The sequence below is a fragment of the Nothoprocta perdicaria genome, unplaced genomic scaffold, assembly GCF_003342845.1.
Source record: "Nothoprocta perdicaria isolate Ctin4 unplaced genomic scaffold, notPer1 scaffold_92, whole genome shotgun sequence".
Lineage (NCBI taxonomy): Eukaryota > Metazoa > Chordata > Aves > Tinamiformes > Tinamidae > Nothoprocta > Nothoprocta perdicaria.
The window spans coordinates 41089-67804 of NW_020456221.1; the positions used below are offsets into that span (position 1 = coordinate 41089).

The 26716-nt window shown below is 37.1% G+C and overlaps 1 protein-coding gene across 2 annotated transcripts in view; it reads right to left on the minus strand.

The window, feature by feature from the left end:
- Positions 1 to 26177, minus strand: part of HSD17B4 (hydroxysteroid 17-beta dehydrogenase 4) — a 60832-nt gene extending 34655 nt beyond the window's left edge. Inside the window, exons 1-16 of one of the 2 annotated variants that reach the window (XM_026052861.1) lie at positions 26108 to 26177; positions 23195 to 23248; positions 20106 to 20213; positions 19557 to 19616; positions 18504 to 18525; positions 18333 to 18379; positions 17505 to 17589; positions 16273 to 16460; positions 13910 to 14001; positions 12734 to 12758; positions 10953 to 11081; positions 6082 to 6188; positions 5129 to 5368; positions 4488 to 4539; positions 3348 to 3419; positions 2335 to 2438 (exon numbers count right to left, since the gene is read on the minus strand). In XM_026052861.1, coding sequence (XP_025908646.1) covers positions 2335 to 2438; positions 3348 to 3419; positions 4488 to 4539; positions 5129 to 5368; positions 6082 to 6188; positions 10953 to 11081; positions 12734 to 12758; positions 13910 to 14001; positions 16273 to 16460; positions 17505 to 17589; positions 18333 to 18379; positions 18504 to 18525; positions 19557 to 19616; positions 20106 to 20213; positions 23195 to 23248; positions 26108 to 26177 — 1455 coding nt within the window. Of the gene's footprint in view, positions 1 to 2334; positions 2439 to 3347; positions 3420 to 4487; positions 4540 to 5128; positions 5369 to 6081; positions 6189 to 10952; positions 11082 to 12733; positions 12759 to 13909; positions 14002 to 16272; positions 16461 to 17504; positions 17590 to 18332; positions 18380 to 18503; positions 18526 to 19556; positions 19617 to 20105; positions 20214 to 23194; positions 23249 to 23483; positions 23514 to 26107 lie in introns of those variants that run through there. The other variant, XM_026052862.1, reaches the window with a different exon arrangement.
- Positions 26178 to 26716: the final 539 nt, after the last annotated feature.

The following is a 26716-nucleotide window of genomic DNA, read 5'->3' on the forward strand; positions in this document are numbered from 1 at the left end:
TCTGATTACAGAAAAAATAAGGGTTCTGACAAAAGGCATAATATAATTCACCCGCGAGAATATTTTGTAAACTTTGTGGACAGAAGCTTTTCCCATTGCCCTCTGAAGCAGCATGCATCTCAAGATTTGACCTGTAAAGCTACATATGGGAAAACTTTTATACAATTGATAAATATTTAAATAACAAAACAAGACAAAAAAAAAGCTTACAAATGTATAAATTGATTATTAAAAAAAGTCAAAAAGTAGACCTTATAATATCTTAGGCCTAGTTGTCCAGCTGCCTATAGATGCAGAGCCTGAAGACTCTAGTCTAGAACAATATTTTGCCAGAGCTGTCCCTGCTCTTATAACCAATCTCTCCTTAAATATTATGTTTATATGAAGAAGCTGAATAGATACTTCACACATTTGGACAAACATACTATGCATCCATGTGACATTGTTTGTTCACTTGCTAGCTCTCTCCCAAGATGGAGGAGTTTCACTCCAAGGGAAACACACTTTTTTTTTTTTTATTTTTTTTCTCCTGATGCTTTCCAAACCCACACAAACTCTTAGCTTTATAAAGAGCTACACCTAGAGGTTTTTTTCTGAAACTACAACCTTAAACCTAACACCATCTATCAGAGCATACCCTCAAAAACAAAGCTTTTTACCGCAGAAAATCTTACCTTTCAATAATAAACATAGTCATATCTATTACAACAGTATTAACATACAAAAAGCAACTGATCGGTATTAAATCTTAATATACCTTCCACATATGTACACCCAGAATTATCTCTAGCCCACAGTCTATTTTTCAGTATGAAAGGCAGTGCTCTGCTTTGCATGCGCGTGCACACACACACACAAACTAAAATGTTCTGAAGCGGAGCAGCAGAATACCCATGCAATGCTAGACTGAGGAAAGAAATCATGTATTCCTTACTGGGACTGAGAGTCGTGAAGTGAAAGTGGAAATAGAGTCATGAGGCTATAGAGTCATGGCAGGAAAGTAGACATGGGTTTATGCCAGAAAAACAGACTCTCTGGCGAGCCGAGTTGACACAATCCAGCAGCTCAGGAGCAGGCCCCCAAGCCCTCTCTGATCTCCTTCTCTTTCCTGCCATTTGCTTCCCTGCCCATGCTTAAACAATAGCAGCACAAAATCCTGCTCTTACTGCTACGCATGCAAGAGGTAAAGCTCAGAGATAACTGAAAGTACCAAGACATATGGATTAAAGCCATTTCTCTGAACTTGTTCAAGCAGGTGCTTGAAGATCTTTGAGAACAAAAATAAGACTTCTCCCCACCTCACCCCCCCAAAAAAACCCTCTGAATAACTTTTAACAAGAAATGATTTTTTTTCATTTTTTCCTAATCATTTAATTTATCTTTATTTGGATTAAACACAAACAGATGGTTTCTTTTGCTTGCAAAGCTTAAATTTTAAATTTTAAAGTCAGTATGACTTTTGCCAAATGGTTCAGTTGAACAGATGGCCTCTTCTACCTGACTTACAGCAGTAGGAGTTTAAGGGCTTGGACAGATCAGTAGTATAACCTGATGTAGCTTTTAATACTTTTAGTGAATTAATTGAATTCCCCAAGTGAATTGGGTCAAATTTAGCTACTTCACATTACAGTCTGCATGATGATATACTTCAAAAGGCCTTCTTCTCAAAGATTTTATGCAAGTCCTGCAGATGAGGTTTCCATACACAACATTTATTCCAAATATATACATTTAAATTTTAATTAACCTCTGATACTACTATTATGATTCTAATTCCAAGTCCATAGATGACTGGTAGTTATTGCAGATCCTTCAGCAAATAGAAGCAAGTATCCTTAGTTCCTGAGAAGCAACAGAGTTTTCAGATAATATTTGTTATTAACGTGTTATAGACAGGATTAGATACCTACTGAGAAGCAAGCAGCTTTACCAGACATAGTCTGGTACAAAATAGTTTTCAAAGTCTCTTTTACTTTTCGGTTTATTCAGAACTAACAAGCCAACTTAATTCAGATCCTAAACATTTGTCAGATAGTCTCTCATCTTTCTCATTTAAGCTTCTAATATCTATGATTTTAGATATTTAAATGTTGAAATATCTAATTGGTAGCATGTTCTGAAATTCACTTCTTTCCTAATTGTCAGAATCATTTGTGTCCAGCCCTAAACAGTACCATTCTCCTCAGACTCATCCATGATCCAAACTATTTAGACTGATTTTGAGCTTGCACTGCTACATGGCTCAAAGGTTAATTTATCATTTCTAGTTCATACAGCATATGTTTTTCCTGCCATATTAAGAATTTTTAAAAATACGAATAAACTTGAATTTACCTTGGCTTTTTCTGATGTTCGCTTTCCACCAAATCCTCCAGCTCCAACAAAAAACAGACTGAATTGATTATAACACAACAGCTCCTTTCCACAATAGGTATGCACTGAAAGAAGGCAAAGAATGCTGAGAATGCTGTCTGTTCCATCTTGACCTGTTTCTTTTGTAACATAGTAGGTGTATAGTTTTGCTTCAAATGTGTCCACACGGTTTAACAAGTTACAGAACTGCCGCTTTTAAACATGACTTGTGGCAAGTCATTGCCTACCTACTGAAGGCTGATGATTCGTTTCAAACGTTACAATGAATTTTCTTTATATGAAAATATCAAAATATAAAAAAAGAGCTATCAAAATGTTGACAACATTCAAGGTGTTAAGAAGGTCTGACAACATAGGTCTGAAATTAATATTTATTTCAGCATTTCACATAGCATTAACAGTTTATTTCAATATAATGGAACTGTGCCATAAAATACGATGTATTAGAAAACCATTAAGAATCCATAGCTTGCACATTACCAACTCATACAAAAAACATGAACTAGTATCAGGTATAAAAAGAACTTCTGAGCAAACTTTCATCTAAGGTCATACCACTTTTTGAAGCAAGTTCTGATCTTCTTACACTGAATCACTAAGATTTAGCTATTTCCAATTTCTGGCTATTCCACTCCAGTAAGCCTTAAACTTTGCATTAGTGTTAATACTGTTCATTTCCAGGTACAGAGAAGATTTTAAGACTGTGCTGAAAATCACAACTCATGTGTGTTCCAGGAACAGACAGGTTTAGTGCTAGTCAAATAAAGAAGGAAAATAAAAATAGAAGGAACAAAAGGACAGAGTAAAGAAAATAAGCATCTTTTAAAAGTTTTATCCATATACTGGTGAGCAGTCACCACAGGACTATTTGAGATTCATTAATCTACTTTTAAACTGTGTTTTTCTAAATAAGCTTCCAATGATCTTGTTAAATTTAACTGTGTGCCCTTTAAACAAACCATGAGGTTTCTTACCATCTATGAGCAAGACTGCTCCTGCACCTTTGTCAAGTATGTCAGCAACAGTTGAAACTGAAGTTAGTTGCCCTGTAAGAGAATAAGAATACATGTAGCATTTAAAAGTTTTGCTTCAGCAATGAACTGTGCCACTCTCTCTTTGCCTTTCTTAAATAACAAGATTAAATTTCTGGCAATAGTTCCTATCACAAAGAATGTCCACTAACTTCAAGACCATTGAGATGATTACAGTTCTACAGAAAAGCTCAACACAAAGACTGGTACTGACTGACATGCTTTCTGTCTTATGAGATTGCTGTTCTAAAGTGATATGTAGCCATGTATATAATTAGAGGCATAAGTGAAAAAGGCTTTACTGTGTCCTCACAATCTGCTATCACATTTTTATTAAATTAATATTTGCACAATTCCTTTTTATTTCACAAAAGACATTTGTTATTGGTTCATTTTCTTTCCATCTTCTACATTCTGGAAAAATTCATTTAAAAAAATAGCTAAAGAAGAAATCCAGATACATGCAAACATATCCTGAATGAATCTAAAAACCACCAGTCAAGTGTTGCATGTAGGAAAAGAATTTTCTGCTTTAGTAAACAATATCCTGGGAATTTGGATAGGAATAACAGGAAATACTTTCAAGCCTCCTCATCAAGACGTCCATTCCTTCTTAATAATTTAAATCTTATTCTCTTAGAGGAAATAGAAGACAAACTTTGTCCATTTCAGGTAAGCATTACAAAACTACTGTGATACAATCTTACAGAAAGTTCTCCAAGTTAATATCAAATGATAAGAGTAACAGCATGAAGCAACAGGAGAAGAGCGCGCAGCTTAAATCATTAGCTTAAATAATCAGCTCATTCCTTTTCAGACCACGTAAACAGAAAACAATTACATATTTACTTTTATTATTTCAAATCCTAGGCATGAGTGCACTAAGAATAAAGCCAAGGAGCAATGTCTGATCTCACTTTTCCAAAAAATAGTTTCAGAGTTCCTGCCTCTACTCTTTCCCACTCCTTGCAAAAGGTATATGCAACAAATCCGGTTTGAAACTGTCTCCCTACTTTCAACTACAATGTGGCTACTAAAAGAGCTCTCACTGTGACAAGTGAATTAGCAACACAAAGGACTGACCTGAGGTTGGTAGTGGTTTATACAGCTCCAGGTACTGTTCACCATGCAGCATCTATGTAAAGACAGGCAGAGCTATTACAATTAATATAGTCTACTACTATTCCCATCACAGTTAGAAATGAACACAAGTATTTCAAAAGGCAAACTAAAATATTGCAAGCTCATACAGACAAATCTGGGAGTTAGCATACTGTAAGAACTTCAAAGCATACTAAGAAAAAATAGCCTAATCTACTGTTTGAACTGTTAAAGATTAACCTAGAGACTACAGTGATTACAGATATAGCTTTATAAAGTATACAGCTACTATTAGAAAACAGCATTTTACAAAATAAAACTTTTTAAAAATTTCCTCCTCAATATTATATATTTTCAGAGCAAGATATAAGTGATTAGGTTTAATAAAATATATTTATGATAAAGTAGAATTTAACACAAAATTGGAAAATTCATATCAGCTTAGGAAAACGTGGCCTACACAAGGGAACTAACTGAATTACTTCTTAGGATGCAAAAATCCAAAACATTGAGTTTTCCTTTCCTAGAAGACAGTGCGCTTATAAAAATTATAAATATGCTAATTGCCATCAATTTATAATTTCATAAAGCACAACAAAAATAGTTACTTAGTTTTTTCATACCTTCGTGAAATCAAAATTTAGTCCATTAAAACCATCCAAAGCAACACCATCAAAAATAGAAGTCTGAGCAGGAATGACTCCAAAGCTAGGTAAGCAGCAGAATTCTTCACTTCCTTCAAAGAGAAATTTTAGGTGATCTGGATCCTTAGTTGACATTCCCACACCAAGAGCATACAGAATAGGTTGTAAGTGACTGTATGTATACACCTTGGTAGCCAACTCCCGGCCAATAATGTTTGCCTAGAAATCAGAAGTCAGCATAAAATCAAACTTTGTACTCTTCAACATTACACATGTATTCTTTCTGCAATACTCATATCAAACAATTCATTTTGTTTGATATCAAACTCATATCAAACAATTTTTGAAGTAAAGTCAAATGTAAATGCATAGTATAATTAGCAAATACATTGCAACACATTCCTGTGTTTGTTGCAGTGTGAGAAGCCCTATCACAATGCATTATACTTTTCTGCAAGTGATTTACTTCAAGAAAAAATGGTAAAACTTCACCTGACTCAGCTCCCAGCCATGTAACATATATTTTTTGAAAATTAACCATGAGTGAAATAATTAACACTGTAACATAATTAGGAAAAGTAAACGTTAAGTGTGTATATAAAAGAGCAGACAGAGAACAAAAACAAATGAACAAAACAAATTGACTAGTGGGCCTCTGTTCTCTTCTCTGAGCAATATCCTAATTAAAGATGTTTGTGAGAATTCATATGCACTTGTATCAGAGAGTGTTTAGTTATGTTCAACCTCAAGAGTTTTACTATCAGTAAGTGAAGAAGGGAGTCTGAAACTAATTCTTGTTCCACTTTTCATTTCACAGTTTAAACACACCCTTCTTTTTGCAGACAGCAATCCAGTGGATGTTGATCACCAAAAGGATAAACCTCTTTGCTGCAGCAACAGGTATGTACGCCTCATAGAAAGGAGGTACTTACAGCATTAACGGATGAAGAGGTGACTGAACCAGAGTATGTGGCATTCATAGAAACATTTCCTTCAGATTCTATCTGACTTAGAGCATCATTCAAAACACTTATGGACTCTAGAAAAAAGAAGGGAAAAATCATTTGAAAATAAGTAGAAATAATATACTTCAATTTGACATGCAACAAGCATGAAAGCAAATGAGCTTTAGATTGCTACTTCTCAATTCGTTTTTAAACAAAATGAATACATAACTACCAACTGAGCACAGTGCTTCATTTTATAATCATCTGCACAGCATCTAGGAGTAAAGAGTCTCTCTATCCGCTCTATTAGTTGTACAACCAGCAGTCAACTATGACATACTTAATTCAAATCTTCAAACACAGGCTACACAGTAACAGTTTAGGCAAATGGAATATATAAGCAAAAATCTGGTTTTATTCCCATAACCATGGTACTAAGAAAAGATAATGAGCATTATCATTTGTGTTCAGGTTTGGGCTCCTAAACTGCAAGAAAAACATGACACCCTGGAGCATTTTCAGAGAATGGCAACTAAGCTGCTGAAGGGGCTGGAGTACAGGCCTTATGAGGAGCAGCTGACGGTTCTGTGGTTAGTCAGGCTGGAGAAGAGGATGGTCAGGGCAGATTTTATTGCTCTCTACAACTACCTGAAAGGAGGCTGCAGTGAGGTGAGGGTTGATCTCTTCTCCCAAACAACTACAGACAGAACAAGAGGAAATGGCCTCAAGTTGTGTTAGGGGAGGTTCAGGTTAGACATTAGGAAGAATTTCAACATGGAAAGAGTGGTGAAGCACTGGATCAGGGGAGGTTCAGGTTAGACATCAGGAAGAATTTCAACATGGAAAGAGTGGTGAAGCACTGGATCAGGCTGCCAAAGTAAGTCATGGAGTCTCCATCCACAACAGTGTTCAACAGAAGTGTAGATGAGGGACTTAGGGAGATGGTTTAGCAGGCAGGTTGGTGATTAAGGTTGGACTCGATGACCTTGCAGGTCTTTTCCAAGCATAATGATTCCATGATTATTTTCCAGATATTTCATAAGTAAGCATCTGGAAATTAATATACTTTTCTTGGTCCTGAAAATTATTTGCAGTATAAGTAATTGGACATCTCTCCTGGCAGGGATCTTCCTCCTGAAGAGGATATTGTAAAGAAAAAATCCAATTAAGCTTCAAGAATGTCAAGATTACAAGAGATGAAGCATAGATGAGATAAAGAGCTCAGACACGGTAAATGCCAGCCATCAGAGATGTCTGTCTCCTTGAAACTCAATAGGTATAAAATCAATATTGAACATTTTGGTATTACAAAGGGTCAGAGAGAAAGTACTGAAAAACATGCACAGTGGAATTATCTAAAGGAGGAACGCATTATTTAACTACTTTTAACGGCTTGCTAGCAATGCATAGGTATCCATCTCAGTTTCTTAACTGAATTGTAATTTCTAAACTCAGTGCTGGGGCTCAAGCACTATCATTTTCCATAAAGCACAAAGGCTGTAACCGTAATTGATAAGAAGCCTTTAATATGAAATCAATCATGAAATGTATGACAGAAAGACAATACTGAGCTGCTGGGAGAAGAAATAGATTGCTTCTACCCTTCTTGCAAAAGTAGACCAAAGCCATTAGAAAGATATATCTTTACAATCTATGTGAAGAAAACATTTTGATTTCCAACTGATTCTGAATGTTTTCCTCTATCTCTACAATTCATTTTCCATGCAGGAAAAGAACTATGTTAATTAAACTATATTTATATTAATTTACATCAGAAACCAGTCTAAGAAGTCAGCCAGAAATTTGAAGTCAGCCAAGGTGAATACTTAAATTGTTTTTTGTACCTCTCCAGCTTCTAAGAGAAGTAAAAATGCACATGAACACAACAGCTTGACAGAGACCTGCAAGACTTACATTCACCAGGCGGCACGTTCAAAACTGAGGATAAAAACGTAGGATAAGATATTGCGCATAAGAAAGGGGGCATAGGACACTGACAGAATCCTGGCAAGGTACCAGACCTAGATTTGACTGAGAGGTAATACAAGGAGGCAACATGACAATGTGCAGTGGGTTTGATAAATAGCTACTGCTACCTATCACTCATGAAGCAAACATTCAAGAGGTCCTAAACCACATCAAATTTGGTCTTTTCCATGCATGGTCTGGTACAGGGGGTCCATGACCTCCAAGTAACTCAATATATGCAATTATGTTACCTTGACAAATTTGTCAACTGAGCTTAAGCCAGCTACAAATGAGAATCCGATGAATTGGATCATGAATCAAACGGTAAAGGCTCAGCCAAGTCACATTATCCGCAATTGCTGCTACCTAAGGGCACCCACGAAGTCCATTACAGTGGCTCAGCTGATGCACAGAAACTTGGAAAGCCACTGTAATTTCATTCTGTGTCTTAACCTTAAGGATTTGATTATGCATTGCTTATCTTCTGGGAAAATTTCTAGCTGATTCTAAAACAGTATAGAGTAAGTAAAAAATATGAATTCAGTTTAATTATTAACAAGATAATTATTAGCATCATCATCCATATCAGGCAAAAGCTACACAGAAGGCAGATTCATAGCTGCCTCAAAGGCAGTGACATTTTCACACTGGATTAAATACTCTGTTATCTTCTAATCCTAACAAAGCAAAGGAGAAGAATGCATATTACTGCAAAACTAAATCCTCAGTTTCTATGACTTTCTGAGGACTAAGTAGTCACACAGATATATTTTTTCTTAAAGTCTGTTCTCAGATTTCTCTTTTGTTCCAAGTACATAATGCAGTGAAGATACATGTAATCGTATGCCTAATTTGCCAGCTAAACAGGACTATAAATAGAAACGTGCAGAAGCAGACAGGAACTGCTAGATATTCTTCATGGACATCAAGAACTAGGCTTGTAGGTTTAGTCAAGAATTATAGAGAACATCCAAAGACACTAAGGCATTAAACCAAAGTGAAGAGGCTATATGCATAGCAACGTACTCAAATCAACTATATCAGAGAACTTGTGAGGTGGAAGCAGGGCAGAAGATCATCGTGTAATCCACAATCGCTCATTCAGAAGGATGAAGGACAACTAGGAATGCAAACTATCAGGAATGATTGCTTTACTGAGCACATCATCATGATACCCGAAAAATTTAAACAAGTTACATCAACTGCCAAATCAAGTGACAATTAGGTATTTCCTGCTACTGGAAATTGCACAAACCTTATAAAATCATTCTGTTACAGCAAGAGCAGCTTAGCTTAGATATCAAGAAAACAAGCCAAACCTAGAAATTCAGAAAGTGCTTATAAAGATTACAAAATGACAGAAAGAAGGAGAAAAAGCAATCACAGCTTCTTAATTAGACTGGTTTTAAGAATCCAGTCATCTAATTTCTTTAAAGGATCACCATTAATTAATACAGGAAGATCACACTTCCTCTCAGCCTTCAAAGATTCGGTTGTCGAATAGCTGAAAAACAAATATAAGTATGCTCCAGCTCAGACACTAACGGTTGCTAAACGGGGTTCTAAATACATTATTATTCATAAACTACATACTGAACATTTAATTCATTGTTTTTCTGAAAACGATGACAATCCCCCATGCTTCCAAAAAAGAAAATTCTACATAAAAACACTTCAAAATTAACCCAAATATTCAGCCATACATAGTTATTACAGATGTAGGAGAAATTACCTTTCATATGACAGCTCTACTTTTTGTAATCTAGGAGGAATTAAAGTCAAATGCTTTTATCAGTATGCCCGAGTTATAAATCAAGATTAGCATCTCTGATTGATTGTGGGATTTTTCTACTGAATTACAAGCAAGTGCTTTATCCAATTATATTTTTTATAATTACACATAATGGTTAGTATATAATTGCTCTTCACAGTGGCAAATTACTTAATGCTGGTAATAGATTTTAATGAAATCTGAGAGAGTTTGAACTTGCAGATATTAGGCATTGTAGCTTTTCATTTTTAATGCAAGTACTCTAATTAGTTTCCCTTCTTTAACAGTTGAATTCCTGTAGGCAATTAAGTAGAGACTCTCATAGTAGGAAATTTTTTAATGTAGTATTTAAAAATTTAAAAATTAAATTTGATCAAATAATTTCTTCAGAATTTTGTAAATTCTTCTGCTAATTCTTACACATAAGAAAATAATCATGGGGTTTTCATTCAGTCAGGCAGCACATCTCTGATGAAAAACTATTGTTTTAAGTCTCATTCCACAATTGGAGAGAAAACATTACAAGCTGACATACATTTTGGAAAGAGTAAGGATAGTAAGCCGAAGACAGGTGAGAACGCATAACTACTGCTCAATTAGCCACTTTACCAAGATTTGAGGAAAAGGACAGACAGTCTACTCTTCTGGATTTGTTTGATGCATCTAAAAATAGATATGCCTTCTGTTTCTATAAATCTTAGGGATTTCAAGACAAACTGCTTAAGTATGTACTGAGTATTTTGATAATCTAGAAATCTTTGAAATTCAACTGGCATTGAAAATGGGGAAGCTTCCTCTCCTCCTCCTTGAAACCACCTGCAAGTTAGCATCTCCTGATTTGGAAAATACTCAACCCTTTGGCTAAATAATCACACACTACCAAGCATATTAAACACCTGCACATCACACTGACATATTTTGAGGTTGACTTTTTGAGAAGTCTCAGAAAGATAGAACACAGCCTGCATGGTTTACTGAAAGAACACAGGTTAATGTTGCACATTCACAGTAGAAATAATTTAGTAGACTTTTTATTTAAAGAAATGTTTCAGTAAAAGAAAGTAATCTCTTAACCTTTGCTCGCACAAACTATCTACCTTATCAAAGCCTTTTTTACCTTGGATAGTCCTGGGTTTGCTGGCATTATCAAAGTCACAGACCTTCTCCCAATTCTCTCTCACTGCTTCAGGGGTCATTGGATGACTCTTTCCTCTGACAATAGCACCCAAGGATCGTTCCCAGCGCACTGATAAAGAGAGAAGTGGGAGACATTGACTAGAGTGTTCAAGCTAGTTATCACAATAAGAAACAAGGAAACTTTTAGTTTCTTTAGAACTCTGTTAATCGAGGCCATTTCAAACTCTGTAGAGGAAAGAAACAGCTTAAAAGTTCTCTGATATAACTCAATGGTATTACTTTTAATGAAACTAAAACGGCTCATTGCTTTCAACTAATGCTTAGATAAAAAAGTAACATTGGTTTTAAATTTCATTAGAGTCAACAACAGATGGGTTGCACTTCAGATATTTTTCATCGAGTTTTGGATTCTATCTAGGAAAAAAGTTGCAGCCAGTTTGCATTTAGAGATATTCTCTTCTGAAATGATTTTGGCTACTGCTGCTTAAGATCCTCTGAAAGTCTTTGGAGGCTGCAACAAAAATATTATAACTGCTTGTTATCAAGTATGTTTATAGAGTAGCCAGCATCTCTACATTTTTCTCACAGTCATATCTCAATGCTGACATTTTAGAGAAAGATGCTGGCAAGGTAAATATGAAGCCAATTCTGCAAGAATATTGATTTCCTGGACCAGTAGCCAACGGATACGGTCACATTGGTAAACCTGTGCTCAGTTTAACGATATCACCAGAAACCGCTACAATAATGAAAAAAGGTCCTTCTCTTCTGACCGGAGATGAAGAAGAGGTAGAGATTTTCAAATGCATGAAAATCCTATGTCTTGTGGAGCAAAAGGTTTCAGACTTCTGCTCCAGTTTTTTTAATTTATTTAATATGCTATCCACACCCACAGTGATGATCCTGAATCATCACAACATTCATAGCCAGTCAGAAATTGACAAAATTGACTGTTTTTTTCAAGTGCATGTGCATGGAGGAATATTGTTTTTGAAGAAGAGGGAATAATTTCTTGTATTTAAGGTCCTACTTTTTAAACCTTGCTGATGTTGACAGTATTCATGTAGGCCTAGAAGTCCTTTCTTTAAGAAAAAGAATACTATACTAGGTTCTATATATTTGGAAAAGAGTTTATGAGCTTTCACACACTCAACTAAATTATCCATCTGTTCAGCAGTCATTTATTTCTGTGAGTATTCTCTCCTCTCATACCTAAGCTAGTCTATGGAGTCACTCAAGGAGTACACTTAGCTGGCAGAACTATCCAGTATTCACAAGGCAAGTTGCCTCAAAATGTCAGTGCATATTGATATGATTTTTATAGGAGTGGCAAGGAGCTTAAAAAGTCTGATAACTAGTATCATGTAGTAGATAACTAGTATGATGTACTCTTTGATTACATCCATTTTCCATGGCATGAAAGGGCCATATGTATATATCAGAAGAAAAAAAGTAAATAAAAATAAGAAACAAGAACATTCCTAGCTTCAAGATATCCTTAGTACCCCAGAGAGATTTTCAATCACTGTTAACCAGTTCAAAGCATAAAACAGCACAGTGAACACAGTTTTTACAATTTCCAATTTGTAATGAAATGTATCTCTTTTACTTAATATTAGTAGCCTAAATAGGACCCTGGGGCTTCCCTGAACGAAGTGCCTTGAGTAGAGGAAACCAGAGAAATAGGCTGCATAATTTCATTGCCACATTTAATAAAAACAAACCAAAAACAAACAATCTTGCAACACCCCAAAGACTTACATTTTCCAATCCATCCAGCTCCCACCTGTCAAGAAAGAAAAATCAACAGCTTATCATGTGTATTCCTTATCATGTGTATTCCTACAGCTCAGGAACAAGCTCGATACAGAGAATTTTCTGAAATACAGCTAATTGTAATTTAGTCAAGCACTAGAAAGCTATCCATATATATATATATATTCATATATATATATATATCCATCTATAGAAAATCTCAAGAAAAAGATATTGACAGCAGATAACTATTCCCATCCATTTATAAGCTAACAAGAAAAATTAGTCTTTGCAGGGAATCAGAAAATGCAAATCCTGCATTGGTTTAGTTGCTGTTCTGTATCTTGTACTTTAAATGTTTAAAAATACTTTACCATGCAACTTCAACAATTGCCTGTTTTCCCTCACAGAGACAGAGAATTTCAAATGTGAGAAAAGAATCATAACTATATCTTTTAGAGGCTAGTAACAGCTAGTAACTTTTAATACCATCTGTTCAATATCACTTACGACTAGTACTCTGCATTCTTTGACAACTACAGCAGGAAAAACATCATAGGGCAAGCTCAGCAAACTATGCATTATTTTCTATATAATAGAAAGTTCCCAGGTAATATAGCACTTTTGTTTCCTCAGTCCCATAACATGTAGGGGAAATGCAACTTTAAAAAAGAGGGAAGGAGAAACATCTTATCAAGGACTCTCTTCTCATTTTTACCTCCTTTTCACAGGAAAAAAAATAGCAACACAGAGGTATTTGCAAAATATACTAGAGAAAGAAGAAGACCTTATACTAGAGAAAAGAGTAAAAGAAAAGCCTGTCTTAGTAAAGACAGCCTTTACTGTCTTAGTAAAATAGATCTATTTTAGGCATGACCAAAGCATTACTTAAGACGTAATTTTGGTCTATGTATATTTAAAAAGGTACAGCAAGAATTGTAATAACTGATAATATTTTGAGCACATATCAGCATTTGACAAGTTTGTTTTTGCCTGGCATACTTGTCATATGCAAAACAATAAGGTAAATATTACTCTATGCTGAGTTAGCAGTACAGAATTGACACTTTGAGATCATTATGCTGCCAGAATATCATATGGTAATTTAGCCTTAGCAAAAATTTTAAGACTGTATGGAGTAAAAGAAAATCATTAATTTCCAGCATGCAAGAAAAAAATTACCTCAAACAGGCCACCATTTTCCTGACAGCTCTCGTGACAAAGCCAGAGTACTAAGGGAGCAACATACTCTGGCTTGAAAGCATCAACCAGATCTAGAATAAATGGGGCGGGGGGGGGGGGGGGGAGGAGAGGGGCAGGGAAAAGAGTAGAGAAAAATCAAAATTATGCAATGTAAATATGATATGACTTTACCAAATTATTACTCTAATATGTTCCAATCACTGCTACAGTCAAGCAAAATTTAACCAACACAGTTTTGCAGTGAAAAAAAATGAAATGAAACATTTGAAGATCTTTTTTTATCCGAACAAGTTGTGATAGGTGTGTATTTTCCCTAAACCTGATCACTTTAGTTCTGAACCAGAAAAATGAAAGACCATCTTGATGTTTAGAACTCTGTAAGGGCAAGACAGCAAAACCAAGCAGCTGAGAAAACTCTCAGCTGAGGAAGCTCAGGCCAAAGCTTGGACACTCCTACTGACCAGCAACATGAAACAAGACAAGACAGCTACACCATAAGTCAGACACAGTTGTACACAAGTAATATTTCAATCTGATATTCAGTCATGAGTAAGAGAGAACATGAGAAGAACTGAAACTGGAGAATATTTGAGAAATAACTCATTTGGAAGTGACATACTCCACTCCCTGAAGTACTGATCAGACCTGAAAAATTTATAAATTTATTTTTCAGGTTTGAAAATATTGTTTTGGCAGCGACAGAGATACAGTTGTTCTTGGCTTAAATGTCAGTTAGTATTTTAGCATTTTTAAATATAACCTTAGACATGAACAGGTTGAAAAGTTTAGAATAACAAATATTTCTTAATAGCAGATTTGAAGCAATAGAATTTCATTTTTAGAGCTTTCATGATAGTAAAAGAAGACAGAATTTATTTATTAATTATAATAATTATTATTTATTATGGAGTTATGCTTTAAAATTTTTAAGTGCATTACAAAAGCCTAAAGCTTTCTAAAGCACTTTAATTCACGACATTGTTCTGCTTCAAAAAAAACAGCACTAAACTGTCATTAGTAATGCAATTAATTCACTGTAAAACTCATTGAGAAAGTGCTGGTAGAAGCTGAAACAAAACAAACAAAAAAGCAATAAAATAAACTCACAAACATACCACCCAGGAGATGGAGACTGCATATACACTACTAGTAAGAGCAAAAGTAAAATGGACCAGAAGTTGAAAATGCTATTTCAATGCTACAGCCTAATTGCTTGCGAACACCTAAGAATCCATAAAAGAAGGGTACTGAGTATGGTTCCAAGGACAAATTGCTAAGACCTATTAAAATATTTACTTAGTTCCAGTGCTCACATCTTTAGGAACAGTTGAAAATATTGGACAGGAGGGAATGAAAATTGTGAAGGAGGGAAGAAATAAGTGACTGGAGCAATAACAAATTATCCTCTAGGGAAACCTAAGGATTTCACTCTAAGCCATGAATGGGAAAGAAAATTATGAGGTGGTTTTATCACTGTATGTAAATATCTTCATATTGCAAATACTGAACTCCTTTTTAGACTTAAAAGACCTGCATCTACAGGCCTGAATTACGTCACACATAAAAAGTGAAACAAATCCCTAGAACGAGAGACTGGGCTTTTCCATCACTTGAAAAAGGGGGGAAAGACAGATGGAATAGGCTGATTCTAGAACACTTTTTCAGAGCAATTTCCTGCAATTGCTCTGAAAGCAGTCTTGCAGAGGCTTCTCTGAATTCTTTGCATTTCTTTTGATCATTTGCCCAAATAAGCAGTTGGTCTGCTAATCCTAAATTTACTCTTTATGCACAGTTTCATCTTTTGTCTTGCATTACATTCTTCATAGCAGCTTCTAGCAGTTCTCTGCTAAATTTTTTTCAAGTGTTTAAAGATTAGCAACTGTGTAATTCACATATATCTAATATTAGGCATCTGTGTTCATCATCATCTCCTGCTGCTCCTGAAGGCAAGAACTACATATATGAAACGTGCAATTAAGACATCTTGTCATCAGACAAAATTATAACAAATGTAGATACTCTACAAATGCATTTGATTCCATTCCTACTAAAACAAACCTTTCCATTGACTTAAGATGACTCAAAGAGACTATAGACTCAAAAGACTCAAAGAAGACTCAAGAAGACTCAAAAGAGGCTATAATTAGAAAGCACTGACATTCGGTTTTGTGAATTACAAAAATTACTTTGTATCTTGAGACAGAAAATAAGAATTTCTAATAATAAACAAAATACAGAAGTTGGGAGTCCAAAGAAAAACAGAAGTAACCTGAGAAGAGTAAATTAACAGTTTTTGAAATATAAAGTATTTGTAACTGATGCATTAACCTTAGATAATTCACCTTGTGGCATGACAGTCTGGGTCAGCCTGGATCCAGCAGTAGGTGCTATTGTGTTGCTGTGGATGTTGTATTTCCGACCTTCTATTGCAATTGTGTTTGAAAGACCCAAAAGGCCAAGTTTTGCAGCACTGTAGTTAGCCTGGCCAAAGTTTCCATATATTCCAGCAGCAGAGGAAGTCATAATTATTCTTAGAAACAGAAAAGGAAAAAAAAGTTAAATACTACATTCAAGTTTTTACTTACACAACATTATTTTCTGTCTTTAATATTGTTTAATCTCCATACTCCTGCAAATGGAAACATGTAGATAAGAATCAAAGCATTATTTTGTATTTTTGCTACTAAACAGATGACTTGCTTGGCTGATGAAAACATCAAATTCTGAACAGCAGTCACAGTAGTGGCAAAGAAGTCACTGAAGGTTTTGAGTTACAGTGCAAAAGTCCAATAGCTACTCTTTTTTTTAACTGTTTTTTTTTCCTCATTCTAGCAGTACTTCATGCGGTAATATTAAATAACAAATGCTTTCAGCAGTCAGCAGAAAAAATATTTCCATAAAAGTGGCTTTATCTTAAAACCCTCATTCTTACAAATGGAAGGCAGCTGCATTCTTATAAAATTCACAAAACTTAAATTTAAATATATTAATTTTATAAATTATAAATTTATAATATAAATATATTAAATTTAATATACATGCTAAATGCATGAGCGGAGGAGAATGTTTATAGTAGGAGTGCTGAATCTTGCCCTTTGTCCTCTAGTACTACTGCTGTTGAGCTGAGCTGCTCACAAGAAAGCTCTAGAACCAAAAACCTTTGCAGAAAGGGAAACAAATGGTCTTCCTTCCAAAGAACAAGAATCACAAGCAGAACTGGATGCACCTCCCAATGGAAAGTAGGAGGAAATCCTCTTAGACATGCAGCCACATGTATATAACACCAAAGAGTTCTAATGACTTCTAATTAAGAGAAATGATATTTCTATAACCCTATAGCTCCTGTTTGGGATATATGCACTTTCATGAAAAGGAACTTTAAAAGTTTCTGGGCATGGAGGTGGTGGTGAAAAGATAAGGTGGAACTGAAAAGATAAGATCTCACACATTTGTATTTGTTCATCCCAGGGACAGTGCAGAAAAAAAAAGACAGGAAACATTTTCACTGTCAGGGCATGCAGTCTGCCACACCTCGCTGGGTAGGACAGGGAGAAGAGAAGACACACATTTTTACCTGCCAAACTTCTGATTTTTCATATGATTCCATGCAGCTCGAGTGACCAGGAATGATCCTCTCAAATGAATTCTATGAATTATATCTAGGATCAAATTAACGGCAGTTTAATAAACCCAACAAATCATTTGTGAGCTTGAAAAAAACAATGTTTCTTCTTCATAACAAGAACTGCATTCTCTGACACTCTCGAATTGTTACTAGGAAAGGGGGTTTCCTTCTTTCTTTATAGATCACTCTGAAGTGTTTGCCTGAACATTAACGTCAACTATGCTGATAATCTCTTCCTCCTCTTACAGGATTCACAAGCATCCAAATTCTACTGCTCAAACACACTCGAGTAAGGACTGTAGTGCAGAAGCTGGACTCCTATTTGCAAAAGCCTGCCCAGTAACTGCCTCATCATCATCTCCACCTCAGTGAAGATTCCCCCTCTTCCTTGCACATCAAGTTTCTTTCTTGTTAATTTTCAGTCTTTCAAGGCTGCTTAGCATTCAGATAGAGGACAGTGGGCCATAAATGCAATCTTATCACAGGAGCTATTGTTTTTCACATGACCGATTTCTATATTCCACTCAGTACATGGGAGTGGCAGTTAGAGCCTTTCCTACACTCCAGAATTGTGTAACACTAGCATGAACTGTAGCACAGATCTGTTTTGCAATCAGATAGGCAAGTAAACACAGGTAGCTTACAAATGAGCTTTCAAGTGAAATGCATTTCTCTACATTCGGGCATAGCTAGTGTCCCCTTCTCGCCTGTGCAACTGTGAGGTATGCACCTTTCATCTTTCATAGAGTAAGTGAATCTCCAAATTCATCAACTCACCCCAATCTTCATCACTTATCCGAACAAACGAACGGTCTCTTAGAATCCTAGAAAACATGATCAGGTAAAAATCAGAAAGAAAGTTAACTATGTGTTTAAACAAATGTGACATATAATAGTTGAAAAAGTAAAAAAAAAGAAAAAAACCTACAAAACTTCAGATTTACTCACCCAGCATTGTTTACAACAATGTCTGAAAAAAAAAAAAAAACACATTACGTGAACATATTTACATCAGTAAATACAAGCTTATTATCTAAATCAAATTTTTCTCCTGCTTCTAAAACTAAACTACACGACATATATTAACACTGTACAGATATTTTCTGCTGCTATTCTAGAGCTCCTTTTCTTGGTTATGGTCATTCTATCATTAAACAATGATTTGAAAAACAAGATATTTGGAGACAGGACTCAGCCTGTCAAAAGAACAAAGACTGACAGTAAGGGCACTGAGAAGTACTGGCTACCTGGGAACACAACACCTAAAGGATGCAGCCATTCTGCTCAGTTTTACAACTTGCTTCAAGTGCCAGAGTCCTCTACACTATGCAGTTTGTGCCATCCACTTTGTTACTATTTAGGTTTACTCTGACAAAAATCACCGCTGAGGACATGCACAGCTGCATGAGAAAGTGGGATTATAACAACTCATGACAACACTTTCTTCAGTTACCATTAGCTTGGATCATGCATACTTTCAGGCACTTAAATTACAAAGTTAGATAAGCGTCATACTTAAATAGGAGAAGCATATTCAAAATAGAAGCTTTACTTGTTTAATATAATGCCTGAAGTTTTCTTAATTTGTATTTTGATTTTCACATGGCCTAAAGAGCTTCCCAAACATGGCAGACTTTTTAATTCCACTATTTATCCTAAGTTTAGACAACTAGTTACAGTACTTGGTGATCTTTGTAAGCTTTCAAGACAGAAATTATCTATCATTAAGTATCAAAACTCTGAAGAAAAAAAATAAGTCTTATTTCAAGCTTTATACTTCTGTTAAAAAACACTAAGACAAAGCAGTTGCCACTCAAACTTAAAGTGAAAGTTCTCTGCATTTGAGTTTCAGGTTTTACTAACTTAGAGATAAAGATATCAAAAACTTGTGATTTCAACTGCAGTCACACTGTATTTCACAGACTTCTGCCAACTGCACTTTTTATAAAGGATTTGGACTTGCAAACAAGTTACCAGAAAACAAGAAAAAGATAACAGTACCTATCCTCCCAAAAGCATCAAGTGCTGTCTTCACCAACTTTTCACCATCTTCCACCGAATCTATTAAAAAATAAAAAGTTTGACTATCCAAGTAGAATGAACTGTGTACATTGCACTTCTAGGATATTAATAGCTAATTCCATTGCGTTTAAAAGAACTGGAACCTATACCTATGTAATCTAAAATTTAGGCATCATTTGTATAGGGCCTAAAGCATACCCTACTGCACAATGTTTACTGTAATAGAAAAAAAAAAAAACAACAAGCAAAATATCTCAGAATAGTCCATTCCCAACTCCCATTTTGCCTCTGACTACTGCTGCTGGCACTTTTTCAGTGTCCCAATATTGACAGAAAATGTTAAAGAAAGTGATCGGAGTACTAATTAAAAAAATGTCTCCCTCCCTACTACAAAACTATATTCCACTGTGCTTATATAGTATGGATAAACTGGTTGTAGTCCTTTATTAAGTGTGTCAGCTTGTCATTTAATACAATCCATTATTCCTGTACATGAAATAATAAATTTAGTCTGGAAAAATAACATACCATAATTGGGTACAGCTTTCCCTCCTTTTGCTCTGATTTCATTAACAACTTTGTCGGCAGCTGAGGAGCTTTTGCCATATCCCTTGAAGTCACCTCCAAGATCATTCACTGTGAAAAGAATTTTTCATAATTAACATTCAATAGGTTCCATGGTCTCTCCTTATCGCATTATCACACTGAATGTCTTAAAGAATACCAACAAAACCTGCTGCCCCTGGATCCCACTGAGAATCTCTGATAATTACAGAAGAACAAATTGTCTTGTTCTTGTATTTTAAAAAAGTACAATATACTATATTGTTTTTAAAATAACTTGTGAAACAGAACAAGGCTTTATTTTCCCCCCTGCCATGCACTGAACTTCCTCAACCTGCCAAGTTTATCCCTCCGATTGTATCATTATAATTTGGAGATTAAGATCTAGCATACAACTCACAGGTCGTTCTGTTCTTTCATCAGAGCTACTGCATGAGCTGTAAATAAGATTGAGGAGACTTTGCTCATGATTTCTCTTTAACCGAGAAGCTATGATGCGAGTTGTAAGTTTTGATGCAGAACAAATCAGGAATCGTGAACAACGATGGAAGAGCCTTCCCTGGAACTTCAGATCCTGTTGCAGCAGGGGCAGGAGCACCGGCTGACACAGGCAGCTCTGCTGTATCCAGTTTGCTGAGCACAGCAAACAAGTGCCACTACCTATGGGACCTGCACTGTACCACTGCAATGGTTTACTGCATTGGCACATCGCAAATTTTCACAGAATTCAGCAGAGGAAACTCAGATTCACAGATTTAAAAAGAACAAGTTAATAAGAAAAAAGTAGGAAGACTGTTTCTTCAATAATGAAACTTCAGTTTTGTGCCTTCTGTATAGACTTAAGACTTAAAGTACTCAGTTGTAGCAAAGTTGTAGCGAACAACAGTACCTGGTCTTGATGCTAAGCAGCAACTGTAAATTCTTAAATCTGTTATATCTTACAAAGTGAAATAATTGATTTTTTAAAAATAAATCAATAAATAAGAAACTCTACATCTGAAGAGGAACGTCGCTTGCAGTATATGTGATAACAGCCCTCTATTCTACTGAAAAGTAAAAAGGCCTCATCTGGAATTCTGCACTCAGTTTTATGCTCAGTGTTTCAAGAGAAATGTGGAACAGTGGAAAAAATCCATCCAAGTAAATATGAATCTCAAAGTGAACATACCATGGAGTTTTAACACACACACACACACACACACACACACACACACACACACACACACACACAGAGATGTGCATACCCACGGACAATGCAGGCACACGGATAATCTCGAAGATTTGCACAGCCAAAAGTAAAAAGAGAATTAAGAAAGAACACAACAATACACTCAAGTACCTTAGAAAAAGATGCAAAATAAGAAGGAAATAAACTGCTTTCCAGGTTCGAACTAAATAGATCAAGAACTAATAGTTTGAACATGCACTGTAGGGGATAGCAACACCAATAAATATCTTCATATTCATCACTGTTATTTTCTTATCACATTAACCACAGAATCACAGAATGGCTGAGTTGGAAAAGACCTTTGGAGACAGATCATCTAGTCCAAAACCCCTGCTCTAGCAGGGACACCTAGAACACATGGCACAGGGTGGCATCTAGGCCGGTTTGGAGGATCTCCAGAGGAGACTCCATAGCCTCTCTGGGAAGCCTGTTCCAGAGCTCTGTCACTCTCACAGTGAAGAAGTTCTTCCTCAAAATCAAGTGGAACTTCCTGCACTTCAGGCTGTATCTATTGTCTCTTGTCCTGCTTCTGTGCACGACAAAAAAGAGTATGGCCCCATCCTCTTGAAATCCTCTAAAGGTATTTACATCCACTCCTAAGATATCCTCTTGGTCTTATTTCTAGAGATTAAAAATAAATAAATAAAAATAAAAAGATCAAGTGCAAGTGAGGTCAGACGGTCAGTTCTGAAATTACTGATTTAGATACTGAATAATAAGTCCAAGACTTAAAGGAGAAATAGCAACAGTCAGGCACTATAATAGATTCTCTTTCAGATGACTCTAATATGTCAGAAAATTACCAACTACATTAGATTTGGGCAATTTAATAACCTATTTCTTGTTAAATAAGAACCTGAGATAAAATATTCATTAACCCAGCAGGTACGTAAGTAGCAAAGACAGCAACTACCAAAAACAAACGCTCTAGACTCTTTTAAAGTTTTTTTTAAATTACCTACAGATAGACATTTTGTATTTAATCAGCAAAGTAAAACAAATGCCTTATGAAATTTTATGAACTGAGACTGGAATTTTTATTTGAAGTTACTAGAATCAGTGGGCAACTTCTTTCAAGTTTAATTACATACTCAGTAAAGTCTATTCGACCTTATACCTAAACAAATTCACTCAGAAACAGTAAAACTGCAAGTGGCAACTGCTGAACAGTGTACAAGAGTATGATTTAAATATCTGAATTAGCTTGTGATTACGGCAGTTTATATGACTAAATAATCTTTGAAAAGAGTTCCATCAAGTTACTATGAAACTCAAAGAAGTCCTTTGCTAATAAGTAAATTTGGGACCATCTTTGGAACCATACAACTCTTACAAGTGACAGCTTTGCACAGGGAAACAGTACAGTGAGCTTTCAGCACATTTTGTGTTTTCTAATACTCTCTAGACTAATACTGCTTTACACTCTCATAATTATAGAAGGTAAGTTCACATTTTCAAATGGCCATAACATAAGTTTCTGAGTACTGCTCATCTGAAATAATACGTTCCCTGATCACAACTTAAAGATTGGTGCATATGGACGAAAGTCAGGCCATGATGATGATAACAACTCAAATCAACTTTCCAGCACAGATAAGTAAGTCGTTGTCAAGCTTTGGCTACTTTTTTCATAAAAGAAACATAGCTTAGAAATGAAAATAAATCTCAGGAGATAAGACAAAAAAAAAATAAATAGCAAAGGTTACTGTCAGAAAGGGCACGGACTGCTGAACGTCAGCTACTGAACAAGGCAAAGGTTCTTGTCTAAGTTAGTTAACATAAAACTTACCAACTACAGAAGCACCTTAGTTAGCATAAAACTTACCAACTACAGAAGCACCTCTTTCAGCAAAAGCCAGAGCATATGCTTTGCCCAATCCTAATTTAAAAAAAAAAAAAAGTTAGTCTTCTGCATTCCAGTTCATAAAGAAAGCTATACAGAAATGAATTGCATTAAAAAAGATCTACCAAATTAGCATAAACACTTTGATCTAAAGCTCTATTTCAGGTAGAAGTTAAAGTTCTGCATAAATTCAAAACATGAAATTAAACAATCTGAAAAATTCAAGATGTAGCATCTATTCAAAGGAAAAAAAAAGTTTGCCCATGCTCACTCCTTGTTAACACAGCCAGAGGAATCATCGTGGAAAGCTGCCTGCATTAAATTTGTGTTAGAAAAGACACTTGTTACACAGAAAGCTGCTAGTTTTTTTTATCCTAGCAGAAGGAGATGTTTCAAGTTAATTAATTACTGTCTAGGCTAGTAAGATACTTTCATAGTTCAAGTAGCCTTGCAGATTTGAAAAAGGAACATATGTGCTGAAAAAAACTGTGACTAAAAAAGCATTTAAAAAATACTTCAATTATTTGAATAAAAACAAATCACTTAATTGTGACAGATGTGACAGATCCACCCACAGGTTTACCTAGTGTTAACAGCAGAAAGTCACTTTAGCCCACATATACAAAATGTGAAGAAATCTTGCACCTTTACTCTGACTTGGACTCGAGGGGCATTAAACATTTGTTATTTGTTATGATTAATGATTTACTTCAGAGATATTATTTATCATATCAGAAGTTAGTGAAATTAATGACAAGGGTTCTTTTTCTTCACACATTGATATTTAATGATCAAAGGATAATTATATATCTCTTTGTGCCTCAAAAACAAAATTAGCTCTTAAAAGCAAAAAATCAAAATCCACAAGTGCTTAAACTGTTTTGAAATACACTGACCTCTCTATGTAAATATACGAACAGTTTGAAATTTTCTTCACAACCCATATGGGCTTCCATAACACACGAGGGATACATACATACATCTATTGCCTGATGTAACTGAAGTCCCAGCAGAAGAATAATTTTTTGAGAAATCACTAACTGAGCAGAGTACAAAATCCAGATCATATCATAGGTGCCAATGTTTTCAATCAAGGGTAGAGAGCTTAAGCATTAGAACTAATCTTAAAGTAATAAAACTCAGACCTCTGAAAGCAGATGAATAATAACACATCTGCACAACAGACAAGAAAAATATTCCAAGCTAGATTTGTCTAGAAACTTTTTAGATGCTAGTGTGTATTTGTGAAAATAGATCTCATTTTAAACATGAGCAAGTTGATCTTTCACATGTTTTGAATAATCCTCCAGATCTTATCTGCATGATAAAATAAGCTATAAAAAAATGATAAAAGGAGAAAAAGCCAGATAAGAACTAAGACGAAGCTAAGAGCACTTGCCTTCGTCCTGGTTGAAGTTCAGTTAACCACTTTTCACAAAGCTGTTGCTAATAAGACATCCAAGGACAGCCTTCTCTGTTAACAAACGTCTTAAAGGAACCTAGAAGTACAATTGCCTCTGTACCTATACAGTTTTGTTTTGTCCAGTACTTTCTTGGACATTTGTTATTGACAACATTTCTGTGTTTTGCTATTATCTAGGATCTTAATTTTACTTCAGTGGGATCCATTATGCAGACAGAAACACACCAGTAAGAGAACTGGAAAAAAAAGACATTGTACAAAGATCTGGCCCCAAATCTTCTCACATTTGCAATATTCAAGTGACCTGAGACAAACGTACATGGTTTTCCATAAAATTACACAGACTTGGTCCTCCCCTGCAAGAAATAATGTAATCTGGGCCATCAAAACATCCCTTCCTGCTACAGGCAGCTCTGCAAGATACCCTGGAGGAAGAAAAGACCTTCTTAGAGAGTATGGAGCAAACTTCTTTGGTTGTTAAGAGCAACTGCAACCTCTTGCCACGTTTTACTCCAAACTCATAGTTCGTGCCTCCACACTGAAAGTACTCAAGAAGGCAAAAGCCAAAGCATGCATTCAAGGGAAGAAAGGAAAAAATTTTTTTTTAAAGGACAACAAGAAAACAGGTTCCTGGCAAAACCACACACTCCAGTGCATAACCACGTTTCTGGGAGAGGTTGGCCCAGCATCCTCCACCAGACAGCACAGGCTGGCCCTGCTGTAAACAGAAGAAAGCATCTCCCTGCCTCCTACACTGCACTGCCCTCTCCCTGGGCTGCCACACCTCTCCATACCGCCTCAGCAACCAGGTCAGGGGCAGCAGGATGGACTGGCACCCATGGACCACAAGACAACAGGACAATAGTGTGTGAGTGCAGGAGCATTAGAGGTGTTAACTCATGTGTCCACGGCAAAACTGGAAGGAATTGGGATGCTAAGCACAGGTGGGTGCCCAGGGCCGCTAAGTGCCAAGTGCTGCGCTATCTCTTGCAGGTAAGCAAGGCATAGATGGCACATCTGCGGGAAAGGCACTGTCTCCGAGCGGCTCAGGGACACATCATGAAGGTCACCATTCTGAGTGGCACAGGGACACATTCATGTAAAGGGCACCAATTTTGAGTATTACAGAGGCACAACCACGCAGAGATCGCCCTTTCCAGAGGCGCAGGGCACGTCTGCACGAAGGTCACAATTTTGAGTGGCACAGAGGCATAACTGTGCAAACGGCTCCGATTTTCAGTGTTACAGAGACATAACTTTGTGGAGGACACGATTTCGAAAGGCACATGCGCGCGGAGGGCCCCGACGTGGGGCAGGACACGGAGACCGACTCCCTCCGAGGCGTCGTCGCAGGCCTCGGTGCGGTGGAAGGTCGCGAACGCTCGCGGCCGCCAGCGGCGCCGCGGAAGGGCGACGGGCACAGCGGCGGGGTGAGAACCACCTCCGCCGCCCGCGCCGCCTCCACCGCTCACCTCCTCCGGCGCCGGTCACAAGCACGACCCGCCCGTCGAAGCGCAGCCCCGGCCCCGCCGCCGCCGCCATGGTGCTGCCTGCGCCGGCGCCGCGCACGGGAGGCGGTGCGGAGGGTGGTGCGCCCGCGCCGCCCGCTGGGAACTGCAGTCAACGGCCGCGCCGCCCAACGGCCGCGCCCCCTCCAACGGCCGCGCTCCCTCCAACGGCCGCGCCCCCTCCAACGGCCGCGCTCCCTCCAACGGCCGCGCCCCCTCCAACGGCCGCGCCCCCTCCAACGGCCGCGCCCCCTCCAACGGCCGCCCCCCCTCCAACGGCCGCGCCCCCTCCAACGGCCGCCCCCCCTCCAACGGTCGCACCGCTCAACGGCCGCACCGCCCAAGGGCCGCACCGCTCAACGGCCGCGCCCCCTCCAACGGCCGCGCCCCCTCCAATGGCCGCGCCGCCCAACGGCCGCGCCCCCTCCAACGGCCGCGGCCCCTCCAGCGGCAGCCGGAGACAGGGAAATAGAGGGATAGCGATAGATGGAGGGCTCCGGCTCCGGCTCCGGCCCCGCCTTCCAGTTGCGTTCTTTTCGTGCCTTTTAAGGCTGAGGAAAGGGCAGAGTTCTT